General features: G+C 38.0%; 1 protein-coding gene across 1 annotated transcript in view; it reads right to left on the bottom strand.

The window, feature by feature from the left end:
• Col28a1 (collagen type XXVIII alpha 1 chain) overlaps positions 1–17294 on the bottom strand; it is a 155909-nt gene that overhangs the window by 123708 nt on the left and 14907 nt on the right. The window contains exons 8-10 of the mRNA XM_035450390.1: positions 14231–14275; positions 11921–11965; positions 10802–10855 (exon numbers count right to left, since the gene is read on the bottom strand). Of these exons, the coding sequence (XP_035306281.1) occupies positions 10802–10855; positions 11921–11965; positions 14231–14275 (144 nt within the window). The remainder of the gene's footprint in view (positions 1–10801; positions 10856–11920; positions 11966–14230; positions 14276–17294) is intronic.

The following is a 17294-nucleotide window of genomic DNA, read 5'->3' as shown; positions in this document are numbered from 1 at the left end:
GCAAGACCTAGGCCCTCTCCCATGTACCTAGGCTGAGAGAGTATTCCTCCATAGGGAATGGGCTCCCAAAGCCCACTTCACATACATTATCTCATTTAATCTCCAAACAATCATAAGAAATAGGATTTTCCCTCCATTTCATAGTGGAAGAATATAATATGCATTTTGAGCCCACTTTTCATTGTACATAGAATCACATGGAAAATAAAACTTGGCCTTGGAGCCATTTAGTCCAATGGACTTAGTTTTTTTCATTTGCAATATTAGATTTTTATGGGATTACAAATTGAAAAACAAGGATGATCCTACATATTTCACAGGGCTGCTGAGAAGATTCAAAATGTTTCCTGTAAAATTTCCAAGTCATATCCAAGCATATACTGCAGCTGTTTATTATGTGAAAATCCAATTGTTATTCACTGGGGCTTTATTGACCAACTTACTACAAGGTCTGGCGCTCAACAAATATCTGGTGAACAGCAAACTATGCCTGTAATTGAATATCAGTGAATCATGATTCATGTTACATCCACACTTTGCAGATGTTTATAGTCTGTCTGGAGAGACAAAGGAGTGAGAAAATAAACACAAGCATGTGGATTAGCTAGAATAGAGATGCTAACAGAACATGTACATCTCTTAGAAAGAAATGTTTAATTCTGCCCCAAGGAGTTCTGAAAGTTTATTACAACAGGGGAGATATTTGAGATGAACAAAGACATAATAATTTTATCTACTCCAGTACAAAAAAAAGCAACAAAAAATGAGAAGAGGAAAAAAAGGATATGAGATGTTCTTTGGACAGCAAGAAGTTTGGTAGGCTCAAGGAGCTAGGAATAGGGTGACAATAAGGTGACAATAGGATCCTTGTTAAGAGCAGCAGTGCCAAGTGTAAATTATAAACAAGTCCCAAATATAATTTTAAATTTTCTAGTTGCAGCATTAAGGCAGTAAATAAAAATAAATGAACTATAATTAACCAAAGTATTACTTGTTACCTGAAATACTATTTTAGTATGTTATCACTGCTTTAAAGTATTAATGATTATGTTCTTCACTATTTCAGTGCTGTCTTTGAAGAAATTCCAATTGTATAAAGCACATTCCAAGTGCTCAAAAACTTCATATGCCTATGAGTTTTGGAAAGACTAAAAAGGCCAGAGACCTGATTCAGAACCATGGACAGTACCAATAATCGTATGTGCCCTAGAAACCTACAAAAACGTCTTCAGGGAAATTTGAGAAACAGAATTGCAAAAGGGACTGGCCATTTCTAAATACAGACTAAGGGCATTTCTCTCCTAGACCTAGTTATCTTCTAGTATTCTCCGTCTATGTGATATCTCTACAGTCCATCCCTCTTATGTCAAAACAGAACCCAGGAAGCATCCATGTAAAATGTATATAGACACCTGTAGACATGCTTCTAAAAATCTTTCCTGAATTCATCCAGCTCTACAATACACACCAGGTTAATATCTTTTGTTCAAACCACGGCAGCATCCTTAGTAGGCAACCTACAACTCTAGTACCCTCCAATCTGCTTCCTCCATGCTAACAGAGAAATCTTTCCCTTTTTATTGTAACCTGAAAAAAAACCTTTGAGGCATTTCCCTTTGCCAGCACAATAAAACAGAGCTCCATGCAAGGCGCTCCATAACATGGTACTAGAGGCTTTGTAGTCCTGTAGCAATCACCGCTTTGCTTTAGTAGCAATGGCCTTCATTCAGTCCCTTGTGCAGGACCTGTTCCTTTCTGTCATGAAATCTTAGATCCTAGGACACGCTTCCTCCTCTATCTTGAGGGTAACATCATATTCAGATCATATTTCAAGCACCGTGCTTAGAGGAGAATTCTCTGATGGACATTCACTGCAATAATGAGAGCACTGTTTTTCTGGAACTCTGTATTTCTAGTGTGTTAATGTGATCCCAAGCCCCCACTACCAGTCTGAGAACAGGATATATGAGATTTTGCTCCCCTTTGATTGCTCCCCTTAGCTAATTATAGTTATTCATGCAGACTCCTAAGCATCGGGCATTTACTGAGCATCAGCAAGGGAGCAGAAATTGTATGGATTCCTGGTCAGATCTGGGAGAAACTGTTGGTCTGGGAATTCTCCTTTGGAGTTACTTAGGTTTGCAATAAAGGCATCTGGTTTAGATATATACATTATTAATGCATAATGATATCAAGTGGATATACCACAATTCCTTTGAACTCACAAAGACACAATTAACAGTTTTTTTTTTTTTTTTTATAGCTAGAAGAATAATGAGATCACAATAAAGAGCCTAAGCTTACATCTCAGGAAAGTTCAGCCAAAGAAAACCCAACACTTATGTACCTATAACTGACTCTAAAATAACTCTTCCTTTCTAAAACAATAAACAATGTAAGGCAGTGGTTCTCAACCGATAGGCCACGACCCTTTTGGGGTCAAATGACCCTTTCACAGATGTCACCTAAGACTTTCAGAAAACACAGATATTTACTTTATAACTCAGAACTGTAACAAAATTACAGTTATGAAGTAGCAATGAAAATAATTTTATGGTTGGGGTCAGCACAACATGAGGAACTGTACTAAAGGGTTGCAGCATTGGGAAGGTTGAGAACACCTGATCAAGGGGCTGCCCAAATCATCAAAACTCAATACAATTATCAACAATGTAATCCTCCATTAGGCCCCTTTCACCATTGAAAAGTGGTTTGGACAACGTCTTTGAGTCACTTCTGAGATACAAGTGACACTAATTTGTGACAAATGTTCTCATGCTTTCAAAACAGAAAAGGATAACTTTTCTGTGTGAAAAATGGTTCAAATGTGACCAGGTTGCATTCTCAACAGAAACTTAACTGTAGAGCCTGTGCAGAGGCTTAGGGAAAAGTCAAGAACCCCCCCCCCCACACACACACACACACTTTTTTTTAAAAGCCAAGGAGGAAGCAAGGCACAAGGAAGTCAATATTGGTTGAGTACATTTGAATTGTTCTCCATTTCAAGCTCCTACTTTCTCTTGTTCCAGAGAAAGTTTTGTGTGATAAAGGCTGACTTTGGAGAAGAACCGTGGTATAGACTTCTGATGCTATGAGGAAGGCTTTCAAAAGTTTTCAATTGCTTGAGAAAACTTGGCAACACATGTGGGATTCACTCTGAGACAGATGCTATGTGGAATGTTTTTCGTATATTAGTTCATCGGGTCCTCACAACAACTTTGATCAACCCAGAATATGGATAACAAAGCTGAGTCATGGGGAAGTAAATCAGCATGCCAAATTGCACAGCTAATAAACCCCCCACTGCTGTTAACCTCACAGTTTGGCATCAGAGACTGTGCCCTCACCTACCATATCCAACTACCTCTTAAAGTCACACACTTCTAATTTTTAAAGAATTTAAAACTCATTTAGTTTTGGAATACGATGAAAAGCACAAATGTCAGAGTTATAATATATTCACGACTGACTGAAGATTTTTCAGAGGAAGGCAAGATAAATATGGTAAGACGTAAGCCAAGAGGAAAGAGTACTTAAATAAACCAACTCACATTCCATTTCAGGTACTTAAGGTCTACAGCATCAAGGTGATTTTATCAGTGATAAAATTAATGTAAATTATACTTTGCAATAATGTGATTACATAATGTAACTCTACATATAAACTCATAATTAACAAGCTGTACTAACTGTGGAACCATCATTATTTCAAATTTCCAATTTTAAATATATTCAGCATCTACTTGACCACAGTCCACACATTTATCCATTTGTGTTTTCTAAAGAAAACAATCTATGAAAGCAAAGAACTGGTGAAAAATACAAATAACAGTATCGCTCAATTTCAATAACTGTAGCATGGGTTGTCACTGTTTGACCATGTTAGTCAGGCAGAAATGCAAGGTGATCTGGTTGTAAAGTCATGCTCCCTCACCCAAACAAAAATTAGAGAAGTGAATGTCACTTTTACTAAAATGAAAGACTGGTAGAAGCCGCTCAAGAGAGATTTTTAGAACTGTGTCTCTGATGGACAGTGTAGGTTTCTCCTGAACAAAGTAAGTTGCTGGAAAATATTCAAGTTGAACACCTTCCATTCCTGTAGCAACAAAACCACTGATTTATAGAAAGGGGTCATCAATTTGACAATGTGATGTATTTCTTTAAAAGGCATGCTTGGAGGTTAGAAGGAGTAAGTTCTGTTTGGTTGACACAGAGTTCACTGAAATGATTTTTAAAAAATTGAAGCATAAATAATAGTACCTCTTAAATAACATTGTTAGCATGTTGAATTCCAATGAATTTTCCTCAACAGTTCAATTTATATTAGGTTATATGCACTTTACAGTTTTAATAGAATGTCTTATCCTTAGAATGAACAACTTCCCCCAGAAAAATTGCTATTGCAATGTACTTGAATTAATGACACTGATACAATTATAAAAACTGTGTCATTCCTCTGAGCACGTGACTGGGTCTGTTCTGTCTAGTACCCTATCTAACTAGGTGTAAGAGTCACACACAGCAATGTCCTGGGAAGTGTTGTCGCGCCTTTTTGTGTTTTTGGCTCATAAGAGCTTCTGTGTTGGCAGGCTCTCACCACATAGACACACATGCACATGCATGCACTCAGCTGCTGGAGTCATAGAGATCTGGGCATGGAAATCATCTGCCTTGAAGTCACTGGCTGACATCCCACATGTTTGGCAACCCTTTCAAGTTGTCACTATTAATTGTCTCATGTCAGATAAACTAATAAGCTTGCTTAAATTCCTGGTGAACAGATGTTCATGCAAGTCAAAGCTCTTTCCACATCAGGAATTGCTGAATTACTAACAATTCTTTCCCTTTCCCCCAGAAATAATATTTAGACTTCGATATCTCTGATAGCAAAAGAGTCTCAAAATTTCATCAGTATTATTCATTTAACAAATCTTATAATGAAAATTAGAATATTTTCCTATGCACTGATTCGTCACAGTCTAGTATAGAATTGTCAGTCCATCAGGAGAATTGTCAGGTAGAACAATATTGAAGCTGCTATGTTCAAGTGCTGTTTTAAAACTACTTTCCACAAAGCCCAAAATACAACCATTGGGCTTAGAGGATTGTGAATCTGCAACCTCTCTTGATAAATCATTTTTGCCAAGAATTGCAGACACTACAAAAGCTGTATCTAACTTACCTCCCATCAAGTCATAAGAGATTACATATCATGTTACAAGCCATAGTTGGTAGGTTGTTTGAAGAGAAATCTAAAATTCTTTACGTTTTTCTTATTGTGGTATTCAACTATTTCCAAACCACAACTGGAAATATTAATCACGTTTAGTAGATTAACCTCCTAGAGCAGTAGTTCCCAACCTTCCTAATGCTGCAGCCCTTTAACACAGTTCCTCATGTTGTAGTGACCCCAACAATAAAATTATTTTCATTGCTACTGTTATTTTGCTACCGTTATGAATCTTAATGTAAATATTTTCAGAGATAGAGGGATGCTAACGGGGTGAGACCCATAGGTTGAGAACCACTGTCCTAAAGCCCACTACACTAACTTTGAGCCAAATGAAGTATTTTAATAGTAGCCAAAAGCAATGCATTTTAAAACTGCTGTGTCTTCAGTAGTAATATTTCTATCCCAGTAAAATACTAACATTATAGAAAACATGAAACTCTAAGTCATACATATGACTCTAAGTCATACATCCTCTTACCACTTTGAGGAGAACATGCAAATATGAAGAATGCTTTAGTTCCCAGGAAGTTATTGATGAACCCTATCCCATTCAGGCCAGGTTATAATGTTAGAAAAATAATTGGCTGTTCCAGGCAGTCATGAAATTCCCTGCACCACTCCCTGCCCCCTCCTAATTTCTCTGAGTTTTCTTAGTACCTCTGAAGCTAAAGTGAACATAAAGTTGAAGTCTCCTATGTAAGAGAGTACTTAGTGTTTCTTATAATTGAACCTAAAGAGAAAGAAGAAAACCCTAAGAAAAAGGTCTCTTAAGAAATAATGTGGATATTCTAGAACAATGCAAGGAGAAATATGGAAGATAACACCTCAGAAGATAAGTTTGTGTGATATGGTACTAATATCACCTATTCCAATAGTTTGAGGTACATATGGTACTTTTTCTTGGGAGAGGCACCAGATATGTCGGTCACCTGTGTTCTTTGGGCCCTGATCTCCAGGCTCTTCTGTGGGCACCTTCAAGTGTCACAGATAGCTTCATACAATGCCATAATGCAGTCCTTCTCCTTAGATAGAGTATTAGAGCGTGAGATTTGAAAAATAAATACCCCTTTAAAATAACCTCAGAGAAGTCTCAAGATCCAGAAAGAATGGCTTATTTAGTCTTGTATTCCCCACTGTGTTTGTTTATTCAGAATTATTTACAAATTTGAAAGGCCTCCCCATCTTGACACATTCTAGCTAGCTAGTGAAGGGCCCTGTTGGTTACAGCCTAGGCCAACCACAGTGGCCTTGGGAAAGTTGACAATGCTGTGTCCCTAGGACTCCAGTCTCTCCTGAGTTACAAATTCAGCTTGGTCCCAGTAATAAGGTGTTTCGGGCACTTCCATAATTATACTTCTAATGATTTCAAAGACTGCTGGAATGTTCTTCTAGTGTTATTACATGATCCATGTGAGTGGGAAAGCCTGAGGCCTCTGAACCAAGGCTTCCTTCTAAGAAACATCTATTTTTGTTGCTATGGCAACAAGAGCATTCAGGCAGAATAGCAGTTAATTTCCATGTGGAAAGTATTAATGGCAGAAATGATTGGTGAAACTGGGCCAGAGGCACATTTTTCCTGATTTAGCACATGCTATTTTTTTTTCTTTTTTGTTCTTTGGCCACTGGGTTCAGGAGACCTTTGATGAAGAAAATCGAATCCCAGAACAACAAAGAGTGATTGTAGTTCACAAGCAACACCATTCATAAACTCAAACTCATAGGAAGGCTAGAAACACTCTCAGAATCTTTGCAAATGTTGGAAGTGTACAATTTCTGTTTTGGTCTGATGGAGACAAGGGTACTTCAAAATATAGTTGGAATACTTTCTTTTTCTCTTTCCTGTGATTTCATGTGAGCATTATAAACAAAAAGAAATGCCCTCTCAACAAAATGTTTCTCACAATCAGAATGGCCTATGAGAGGAGATAAACACAATTTCCATGTTGACTATAAGAAACACCTTGGTCTCAGCCAAATGTTCTAGAAATTCAGCATTTTTTTTCCTGAAGGAGGGTAATAGCATAGAATGAATAAAAGCAGACTATCCCTGGGTGCTGATGTTTTCTGGCTCCAAAGACCTGAGAGCATTGCTTACATTTTTGGAACCTCAGAAGCTTAATTTGTATAGTGGTGATAAGAATAAACCATGCCTCAGGAGGCAATATTGTCAGCATAGTAAAAACTGTACACATCACATAAGAAATGTACAATAATGTTAGCCATGATTATAGACGTGTGAGAATAAATAATCTTGCCTGAGCCCATTAGAAAAAATACAGACTGCTTGAAATTTAGAGATTTTTTAAAATAAATTTCAACCGAAATTTCTTAAAAATGTTTGTGATAAGAAAGAAATCAACATAATATTCAATATAACATGATTTCAGACTGAAGAACAAAACAGTTTATTGCATATTTACAATTTAGAAGCACGTCCTAAGAGGCAAGATGGGATTGCTCCCCCAAATCTTTTTCTTAAGACAATATACTCACAAATGTATAAATTGAAAAAAAAAACATTAGCCAATGATCAGTGTGGCATACCTCTGAATAACAGGCTCCAAAATATTAAAAATCACAAGAAAGCACTAATAATTTCAAAAGATTAGGAGACTAAGCCCTAGAGAGATGGACCAGCTTTTTAGAGCGCTTGCTACTCTTCCAGAGGACTCTTCAGTTCCAAGCATCCACATGGTATCTCACAACTACCTGTACGGAACTCCAGTTCCAAGGTATTTTATGTTCTCTTCTGACCTCTGCAGGCACAAGGCATGTACACAGTGGATATACATACATATAGGCACACAGTCAGAACATGAAAAAATAGAAAGGAATCAGAAGTAGAAGAAGGAGGGGAAGAGGAAGAGGAAAGAAGGAGGAGAGGGAGAGAGGAGGAAGGGGAGGAGGAGGGGGAGGAGGAGGAAGGGGAGGAGGAGAGGGAGGAGGGGGAGGAGGGGGGGAGGGGGGGAGGAGAAGGAGGAGGAGAAAGATAAGGAGGAGAAGGAGGAGGAGGAGAGACCACTAAATTTATTACCTGAAATGAGAAATATAACTAAAGATAGACAGGGAAACTCATTTCTACCTCAAAGTTTCCAAATAATACCCAAATTATTCCCTAGAATTGTCTAAGCTCGAGTGTGTGTGTGTGTGTGTGTGTGTGTGTGTGTGTGTGTGTGTGTGTGTTGGGGATTTAAACCAGGGCCTTACATACTAAATAAGTACTCTACCACTGAACTATAGCCAAGTTCTCTCACTTTCCTTTTGTTTTATTTATTTAAATTTTGAGACAAAGTCTGACTAAGTTGCCTAAACTGGTGTTGTGGTCTTCCACCAGAGTGGCTAGAATTTTGAGTCTGGCTGAAATTAGCAACTATTAATTGGCTGCCAACTTTGTGTTAGAGGCAGGGGGATTTGAGTTCATGGGCAACCTGGGCTTCAGAGTAAGTCCCTGTCAATAATAACAACAACAACAACAACAACAATAATAATAATAATAATAGCAATAGTGGAGAGGGAGGGAAAAGGGGATGAGAACACGGGGAAGAGCAGAAAAATGCAGTGAGGGGAAAAGGAGAGGGGGGATGGAAGAAAAGAAATTCTAAGTAATTTTATGCCATGTATAACTTATCACAACTAAATTTCAATTGCAATTTTTTAACTTAAAAATGTGTCTGAAGGGCACACATCTTTAGTCCCAGAACTTGGCAAGCAGAGGCAGGTGGATCTCTATGAGTTCAAGTCCTCCCCAGTCTATATAGTAAGGTCTAGGTCAACCAAGGTTGTGTAATGCCCTGACTCAAAAACAACCTCACTATATAAAAACAATACCCCCAAATAAAAAATAAAAATGTTTCTTAAGATGAAAATGTTCTAAAGATGAAATTTGATGAAATCATCAAATATAGTTGGGAAGATGATTCCCTTCTTGATAACTAAGCACAGAGCTATTCTTTCCATTATAATCATCCCTCTCCAGAAAGAAGTCTCATTTATTAAAATTCAGGATATTGCTGGAATTCAAAATCTAAAGTTTGTGAAAAATGGTTTATTTCTTAAAAAAAAAAAAACAATGAACAAACAAGCAAAAAACCTAAGTAGATTGTCTAAAGTGATGGGCTGGGCAGTGGAGGTTCGTGCCTTAAATCCCAGCACTTGAGATAATAATAGCTCTTTATGGGCCTGTCTCCACACACCCTGACTGCCACAGTCATCTTCACCACCACCCTCATTGTTCCCTCCTTCTTAGTCCCCTGTGGAGCTCAGAGCCCCCCCCCCCCCCCCCCCGCGCCTCTGCCTCATATGACCAGTCACCTCTAAGCCTAGTTCTCCTTTCCAAAATGAGAAGAAGACAGCACAATCCTCACATTCTTTAGGGCTCATCCCTTCTGTGTCTCTGTCACTGTTACAAACCATTGCCCTGACACCCTAGTTTAAGCCTCTGTTTTACAAATGTAAGAATTAGCATCTTGCTTGACCAACGATTCCTAGAAATATGTATGTACTGTCAAGATGTGTATGGTTTTTCTCTTGGCAGGATATTACCTACAGCTGAAGCAATTTTATGAAAACTACTCAGTATTCAACAGAGCCGTTTCTTTCCCCAGAGAGAATTAATCATAGGCAAAGACTGGAAAAGACATTTCCCTAGATGAAGCTCAAGCCTGCTCCTGCTGAGAGGCCCATTCTATTTTAATTTGCCAATTAAAAGTGGCCTGGGAAATCTCAGATTGTCATTATCTCATTAAAAATACATACTCGTCACTCCCTTCCCACCCACAGGAGAATTAACGCTCAAGTAGCCCAACTGCCCTCTATAACTTAAAGTTAACATCATCTTCAAAAGATGACCTTTATTGAGGGTCAATGGAAGATGGCACCTTCCACACAACTCCCTTCACTACATCTGTGGATCTGTTACTGGATATTTATCACATCTATGAAGTTTACTAATCATTGAAAAGGAAATAGAAGCGTTGTTTTCAGGCAATAAGTGACCAGACATACAGGAAAAGAAAGTCCTATAACCAGGTACTTCAGCACCCTCCCGTTTAGAGAATCTTTGGATGCTGTTTGGCTCTTCTTCCACCCCTCCCCTCTGTCATACTGGATGATCTATGGGATGTTGTCACAAACACGGTACTGAGGGTTGAGATTGCTGGTTTCTGTTTTTATGCCAGCCATAAATCCTATGCTCTAATAAACTGTATGTGAAGATGGTTACTAGGAGGAAAATGGAATGGCTGGAGTCCTGCTGCATGGTACTGCTTTTCAGTTCCCAGGGAGTCATAAATACCAGGCATCAAGAGTAAGACAGGGGCATATCAACAGTGCTGGGTGATTCCTCATAGTTAATAATGCCCCTGAATAATATAGTAGTAAATGATGAATGCCTACCACTGCTTCTCTGTATGTTCTTGAGTTTGACCCTGTGCAGACTCCTGCAGGTTACTAAGTATTTCCAGAGGCACTTTTCAAAGAATTAACTGATTCCTGTCTAATAAAACTCACAGTAGCACAGTGCACCAGGGAATGGCACTCTTCCCATCTCAAAATTAGGGAAAAGATTACCTTATTTCCTTGAAATCCCTTAGGGCCTGGATCCCCTGGAGGTCCACCAATGCCCTGCTCCAAGATGAAAACCATGAATTAGTTTTTGTGCCAAACTACAAGGTCAACCAAGAAAGAACAAGCAATTTCTTAGGGTTCCCGGGGATCCTAGTGTCAGTAGCCTGACTGTGAGGCTCTGAAAAAAAAAAAAAGAAAGAAAAGAAAAAGAAAAACAAAATTTTCAACCTATCTGGGGAGGGGCCTTTTGTTGGCTTGATTTTTGTTCTTGTTTTGTTATATTTATTCATTTATTTTTGTTTTTTTGAGACAAGGTTTCTCTGTGTAGCTTTGGAGCCTATCCTGGCACTTGCTCTGGAGACCAGGCTGGCCTCGAACTCACAGAGATCCGCCTGCCTCTGCCTCCGGAGTGCTGGGATTAAAGGCGTGCGCCACCAATGGTGCCAAGGATTAAGGCCAGGGCTTTGTGCTTGCCTGATAACCACTGAGCTGTATCTCTAGACCTTCAGTAGAGTTTTTACAATGCTGCAATTACTTCTTCAAACTTATCTACATCCATTGTTACTTTAGAAGAGACTAGTGCCTTCTCTGAGAAAATTGATGCAAATTATTTTCTGGGGTCCACAATATATAACTAAGTTGTAGAGTCATTCTATATTTTCAAGAATTGACTACTTGCATTGAAGGGAATAATATAAATATTTAGATAAATAAATTTAGAAAAAAGTACAACTCTTATAACTACATTATAGAAGCAATAACTACTTCTTTATCGTACTTACCTGACTTTCTCCATGTAAATTATTTTTCATTTCCTTACCTATTCACTAGATGGAGTAATCAAGTGTATTCATGAGATACCTATTGATGCCTGTCTTTAGAGAGCCAAGTTAATCAAAAAATCAGTAAAGTGGTTTCCAAACTTGGTTACATGCGGGGAATCATCCAGGAGCCTTTATAAAATACTGATGCCTGGCTCCAATTCCTAGACACTCTGATTTAATTAAAGATGGTGCAAATGGGCCAAGGGGGTAGTTGTTGTTTTTGCTTTGTTGTTGTTTGTTACTCAAAGCTCCCAAAGTTAATTTAGTTTAAACTTGGATTGTCTTTTCACCTCCTTACCTGAATTCCTCTGGGTCCCTTCGGTCCATATGGCCCTGGAGGTCCCTGTGGGGTAATATGAATGGTAAGTATCTTTAATTATCCCTCTCCACAAAGCAAAGATTTTAGATTAAAATGCATGTTCTGGGTGACATTCACTCTTCCCTGCTTCTTCAGACATCAGAGAATGAACTGAAACGATCCTAATGACCCTAAGTAGCAAGAGACCTCAGAGTCAAACTTGGCCTCAATAAATAAACTCCAAGAAAATCCAGCTTAACATGTCATTGTTTAGCCTATAGGTTGATATTTGGTTCAAAGGAAGGGACTTGCTTCACAATGATCCTTAGAACTTTCTATTAAGTGTAGAAACTCCTATAGTTAGTGGAACATCGTTTCCTTCCAGCAAACCAATGTTGTTAAAGCCGCAATGAGCCTGCTTGATGACTAGATTGCTCCTCTCTCCAACTTGGAATGTGACAAACCACTCTTTTCAGTCAATGACCTTTCAAATTATTTCAATATGTCCCATGTCTCAAAATACATTTACAATTTATTTTGTGTAACTACAATGCAGTCTAGATTGCCTTTTCCAAGCTTTCAGTCTTTTTTCAAGTTATTTGTTAAGAATCAGGACCTGCCATAATTTGTTAATTGTGCCCTAGTTTTGGCATTAAAGTGTTTCTGACTAATGCTATTTTAAATAACCTTAGAATTGATGTGTATGTTTACATCTTTGTCCTATTCTGATTCATCGCTAAGGATTCTAGAAGATGACTACTAAAGCAGAGACAACAGAAGGGTCTGTCATCCTTTGTCTATCATGTATATATGGAAAGGAAGAAACTTTATAAATAAAATTTATTGGCCGTGGTCATTACCTGTATCCAAAACCATATATATATATATATATATATATATATATATATATATATATATAGTCTTATGGGACATTAATCAAGTTTAAGTATCATTTATTCCCTTGCTGTTTTCAGATTTGATGTGTAAAATGATAGTAATGTCTTAATTCCACTTCTCTAAATGCAGGAATATTTGGATGGTTTTCTCATTTATGTTTCTTTTTGTCTCTTAATGTTTTCACACATTTTTAATAAGTTTGTGTGAATGCATCATATCAAGGGTGCCATATTTTATGAACCCTATATATATATATATGTATATATATACATATATATTTATGTTTTTATATCTTAACATTGAGATACACTTGAAATGGATCAGATCTTATAAATTAGTAGCATTTTTCTTTTTGGCACAGAAAATAATGCAACTTAGTCAATGAAACATATTAGTTATTTGTCAACTTTTTAATATCCTAATACTTCCCCAAGGATTTGGCTTTCATCACTTTTCTATTCCATGGATTCTTCCTTCTGTACTTAAAAACTTCCCTCATTTGATTGTTTTCCTTGTCTCACTTTGATTTCCCCAGAAATAATCACCAAGCCTATATTCTGCAGATCTGCCTGTCTACAGCTCTGGAGTCGTTTATCAGCGTCCAGGAAAAATCAAGCTATTTAAAGAATTTGATTTAACAAGCCAGGATCATCATTTTTTTTCCTCCTCCTCAACCTCTGCCTGTTTTCTCTTGTCACTTCCATCCATTCATATAACACAGATGTTCTATATTTCCTTATCTTGTTAGCCTTCATAGTCAACAGTTCTTAACTAGAATGGTCACTATGTTTATTCTAAGCCTTTAGGATCATTTATAATTATATTTTTTTTGATACACTGTCTGTGTAGTTCAGATCTATTAAGGAAGTCTTTAGCATGCAAAGTTGAATATGTCTCTAGTTTAAGTTCCTTACCCGTATTTATATTGAACTAAGGTAAACAGCTATATTATTGCTTATGTCTTGCTGCATTCCCTAAATTTCAAACCCTTGTGTCTAGTTCTGCCATGTGCTGCCTATAATTTCACTAACTTCAGAGCATTTGTCATTCTTCTGTGTGAAGCTGCATCAGAAGGCCATTCCAGTGTACCCAACTACACCTTGCATTGACTTGCTGGCTGTTCTTCCTACCATAATGCTCAAGAGGACTGATCTCAAAGACTGGGATGTCACTAAATGGCCTTAATGGCCTTGGGGGGAATTCATTATCACAGTTATGAATTCTTCTTTGCTTTTCTACTTCATGTTTTGTGTCTTTACTTCATGTTTACTTCAGTTTTTACATATTTCAGAGGGGAAAACTGAAGTACATCTCAAGGAGAGACCCACATAATTCATCCCAGGAATTTTTTCTTAAGGAAACTCAGGCCAAAAGGGATCACGACTGTTAACCTTTTCAAACCGTGCTTCTTACATTGTCACCTTTCATTCCTGGTTTTCCACATTCTCCTCGTTCACCCTACAAATAAATAAATAGAATATGGTCAGTCTTCCAAGTTTTAGAAAAAGAATCTTAGTGTAATTTACAAGGTGAGTGCTCCACACAGTATCCTAATGTATTCTAAAGTTATTCAAATTGGTGGTACCACCTGATGAGGGCTTGTCCTTTTTGAGAGAGAAATGGAATATGAAGGAAAATAACTTATCAGCTACCATGTTTCCCTCTCTTTGTATAGTGATCTGATTCCAAAGGATACATCAATGAAATTGGCTTTATAATTCTGCTCTTACAACAAGGAAAATGTAAAGTCTCTTAAGTATCATCCCTCAATCATATTGCCAGTATATATTAGGATATATAGTATATATAATCATATAGCAAGTATAGAATAGGATCAGGATCTGAACCCAGCTCTCCTTTAACTGAAAGTCCTGTATTTTTCACAATGCCATGCTCCAGTCTGAATACTGACCTTGATCAGTTAATGGCTTTAGTGTAGAAAACCAATAGAAAGATCCTAAGACTGCACAGTATTATGTCTGGAGAAGCAGTCATGACAAGTTAGCAAAATCCTCCAGAAGGAAATGGGTCCACTGTTGAGCATGCTGCAGAGCTTTCACCTTTATACCCATTGAACTATCTGCCTAGTATGTTGCCACAAAAACTAATATTAAAATTATGCTCCAGAGTTTATAACAGTATTTTGCTGATATTACCTGACATTTACTGCTTTAGAAAAATGTTAGTTTAACTTTATAGACTGAGCATTTGAGTTTCAAAAAAGCCAAGAAAATGTGATACACTAAGAGAAGAGAGAGAGAGACAGAGAGACAGAGAGAGAGAGAGAGACAGAGAGAGAGACAGAGAGAGAGAGAATGGAATACCACTAGGTTTGTAGGAAGGAAATCCTGTTTCTGACGATGTGGATTAATGTAGGACATACATTAAATGAAATAAACCAATGCAAAGACAAACACTCCCATGATTTCACTTATATGTGGAATCTAAACATGATGGATTCATAGAAGCAGAGAGAAGAATGGCAGTTATCAGGCACAACACATGGGGGTTTCCTGAGACTGATCAAAGGACACAAGGTTTTACTTAGCTGATAGCAATTAGTTCAAAAGGTCTACTTTATATCTAGTGATATATACAAAAGATATATTGTGTAAGATGGCTGTAGCTAATAGCAACTTTACTCTTGATTATTAAAAGAACAAATTTTAAGTGTTGTCACTATAAGTGTGGTAATAAATTCTTGATATCAATGTGACCATTTTACAATGCATACAAATTTAAAGTATAATAGCATACAAAAGATAGTTTTCACAATTAACATGTTAAATGCCATTATTTTTTTTTACAAGTTTTACAGTTGTGCAAGAGAAATGAGAACTAACCCATTCTCTCAGACTTTTCAAACTTCTGGTAGTTAGAACTGAAAAATACCAGCTAATTAGACAGAAAAGACTCAAGTTTCCTCAAAATGTTAACATCTGTTGTTAATAAGACTCTTTAGCACCTAAAAAATGATTCCATGTGTGTCTTTATTCTGAGCCTCGAAACAATTCCATTTGCTAAAGCAAGGACACTGGACTGAAGCGGTTGGTGGCTTGCTTACACGCCAGCTGCAAGGAGCCCAGAGCCTTCATTTAAGCCCTGCTTCTGCTGTGCCTTTTTGTCTTTGTGCAGCTCTAGCACATGTTACCCACTGTCTCACTGCACAGCGACATTCGAAAATTGCACTAGAATCTAATTCAGTACATTGCATCTCTTTAAAGGAAGCCAAACTATGAAAATAAATAGCTGAAATCCCAGTGTCTTTGTGATACAGAATGCTACATTGTACTAAATACAGCAGAAGTCCTGGACTTAGTAGCACAATGGATCCACGTTCTTGTGCTAGCTTTATCTTATTGCATGATATCAACTAAACCGGCTGCCAGGCTGTGTGCCACACACTGAGTAGCACTGCTGAAAGGAAGTGGCCTTGTCACCACCAGTTATGGGCACAAAGTTTGTGCCTGAGCCTTTCCATGACTACATATCTTCACAACATATACCTGTCAGTATTTACACACATGTCCCAGACATCTGAAGGGAATGCAAGCTCAGAGACACTACATTTCCATGACTACAAACTTGACTGTGGTAGACTTCCAGATCTATGTTATTAGTCACCCACGGCTCAGCAAGGCACACTGCCATGGGCCATGCTTTACTTGTGTTCAACTGACCCTCCACACAGGACACTGCCCAGCTCCTGCCAGCTAGCATCTGGGCAGAAGGAAGGAAGGTGGTGCTCTCACAGCCAGCTGTGCTCTGCTCCAGAGTGATCTGTTCTCACCACAGCCTGTGAGTCAGACTGACCCAGGAAAGACTGAGTTTTCCCTGAGAACAAGTCAAACATTTATTTCAGAATGTAAGTGGAAAAAATCGCTCTTGAAGTCTCAATTAGAGTACAATTAATTTCCTAATGTTGGATGGGAACAAAATGACCAAAATATCAAGCAGAAAACTACCATAAATACACTCAAAACTCTTTTGGCCAGAATTCACATTCCATTTGTCCCCAGACAGATTTGTTAGCAATAGGGTCCTGAGGAACAGCATTTGTTTTCTGGGCAGATTTCTATCAATGAAAATATTGTCTCCATTTCATTTGCCTCAGCAAAGGCAAGTTTTTGTTTTGTTTTGTGTTTTGTTTCTTTCTGGGCTCATGAACGCTCATAGAATGACCACAATCACATAATTCTGGTGGGCAAGTGCTTCAGAGAGCTTTGAACAGATCTGCCCTGGTCCAGCTGCAGGTTTCTAACCCTGTCCCTCAGGAGCCAACTTGAATCTTGGTCTGGAGTGTCAACTGATCTGAGCCACTTTGCTCTGACAGCTTGTATTTTCCAAGTGCAAAAGAACTCTTCCAGTAAGTCTATAATTCCCCAGGAGGGAATTATACACACACACACACACACACACACACACACACACACACACACACACACACTTGTTTACATCAAGGCTCATCCATGAATTT

The sequence above is a fragment of the Cricetulus griseus genome, assembly GCF_003668045.3.
Source record: "Cricetulus griseus strain 17A/GY chromosome 1 unlocalized genomic scaffold, alternate assembly CriGri-PICRH-1.0 chr1_0, whole genome shotgun sequence".
Lineage (NCBI taxonomy): Eukaryota > Metazoa > Chordata > Mammalia > Rodentia > Cricetidae > Cricetulus > Cricetulus griseus.
The sequence above is the reverse complement of the archived record's forward strand: the minus strand, read 5'-3'. Positions and strand labels throughout refer to the sequence as shown.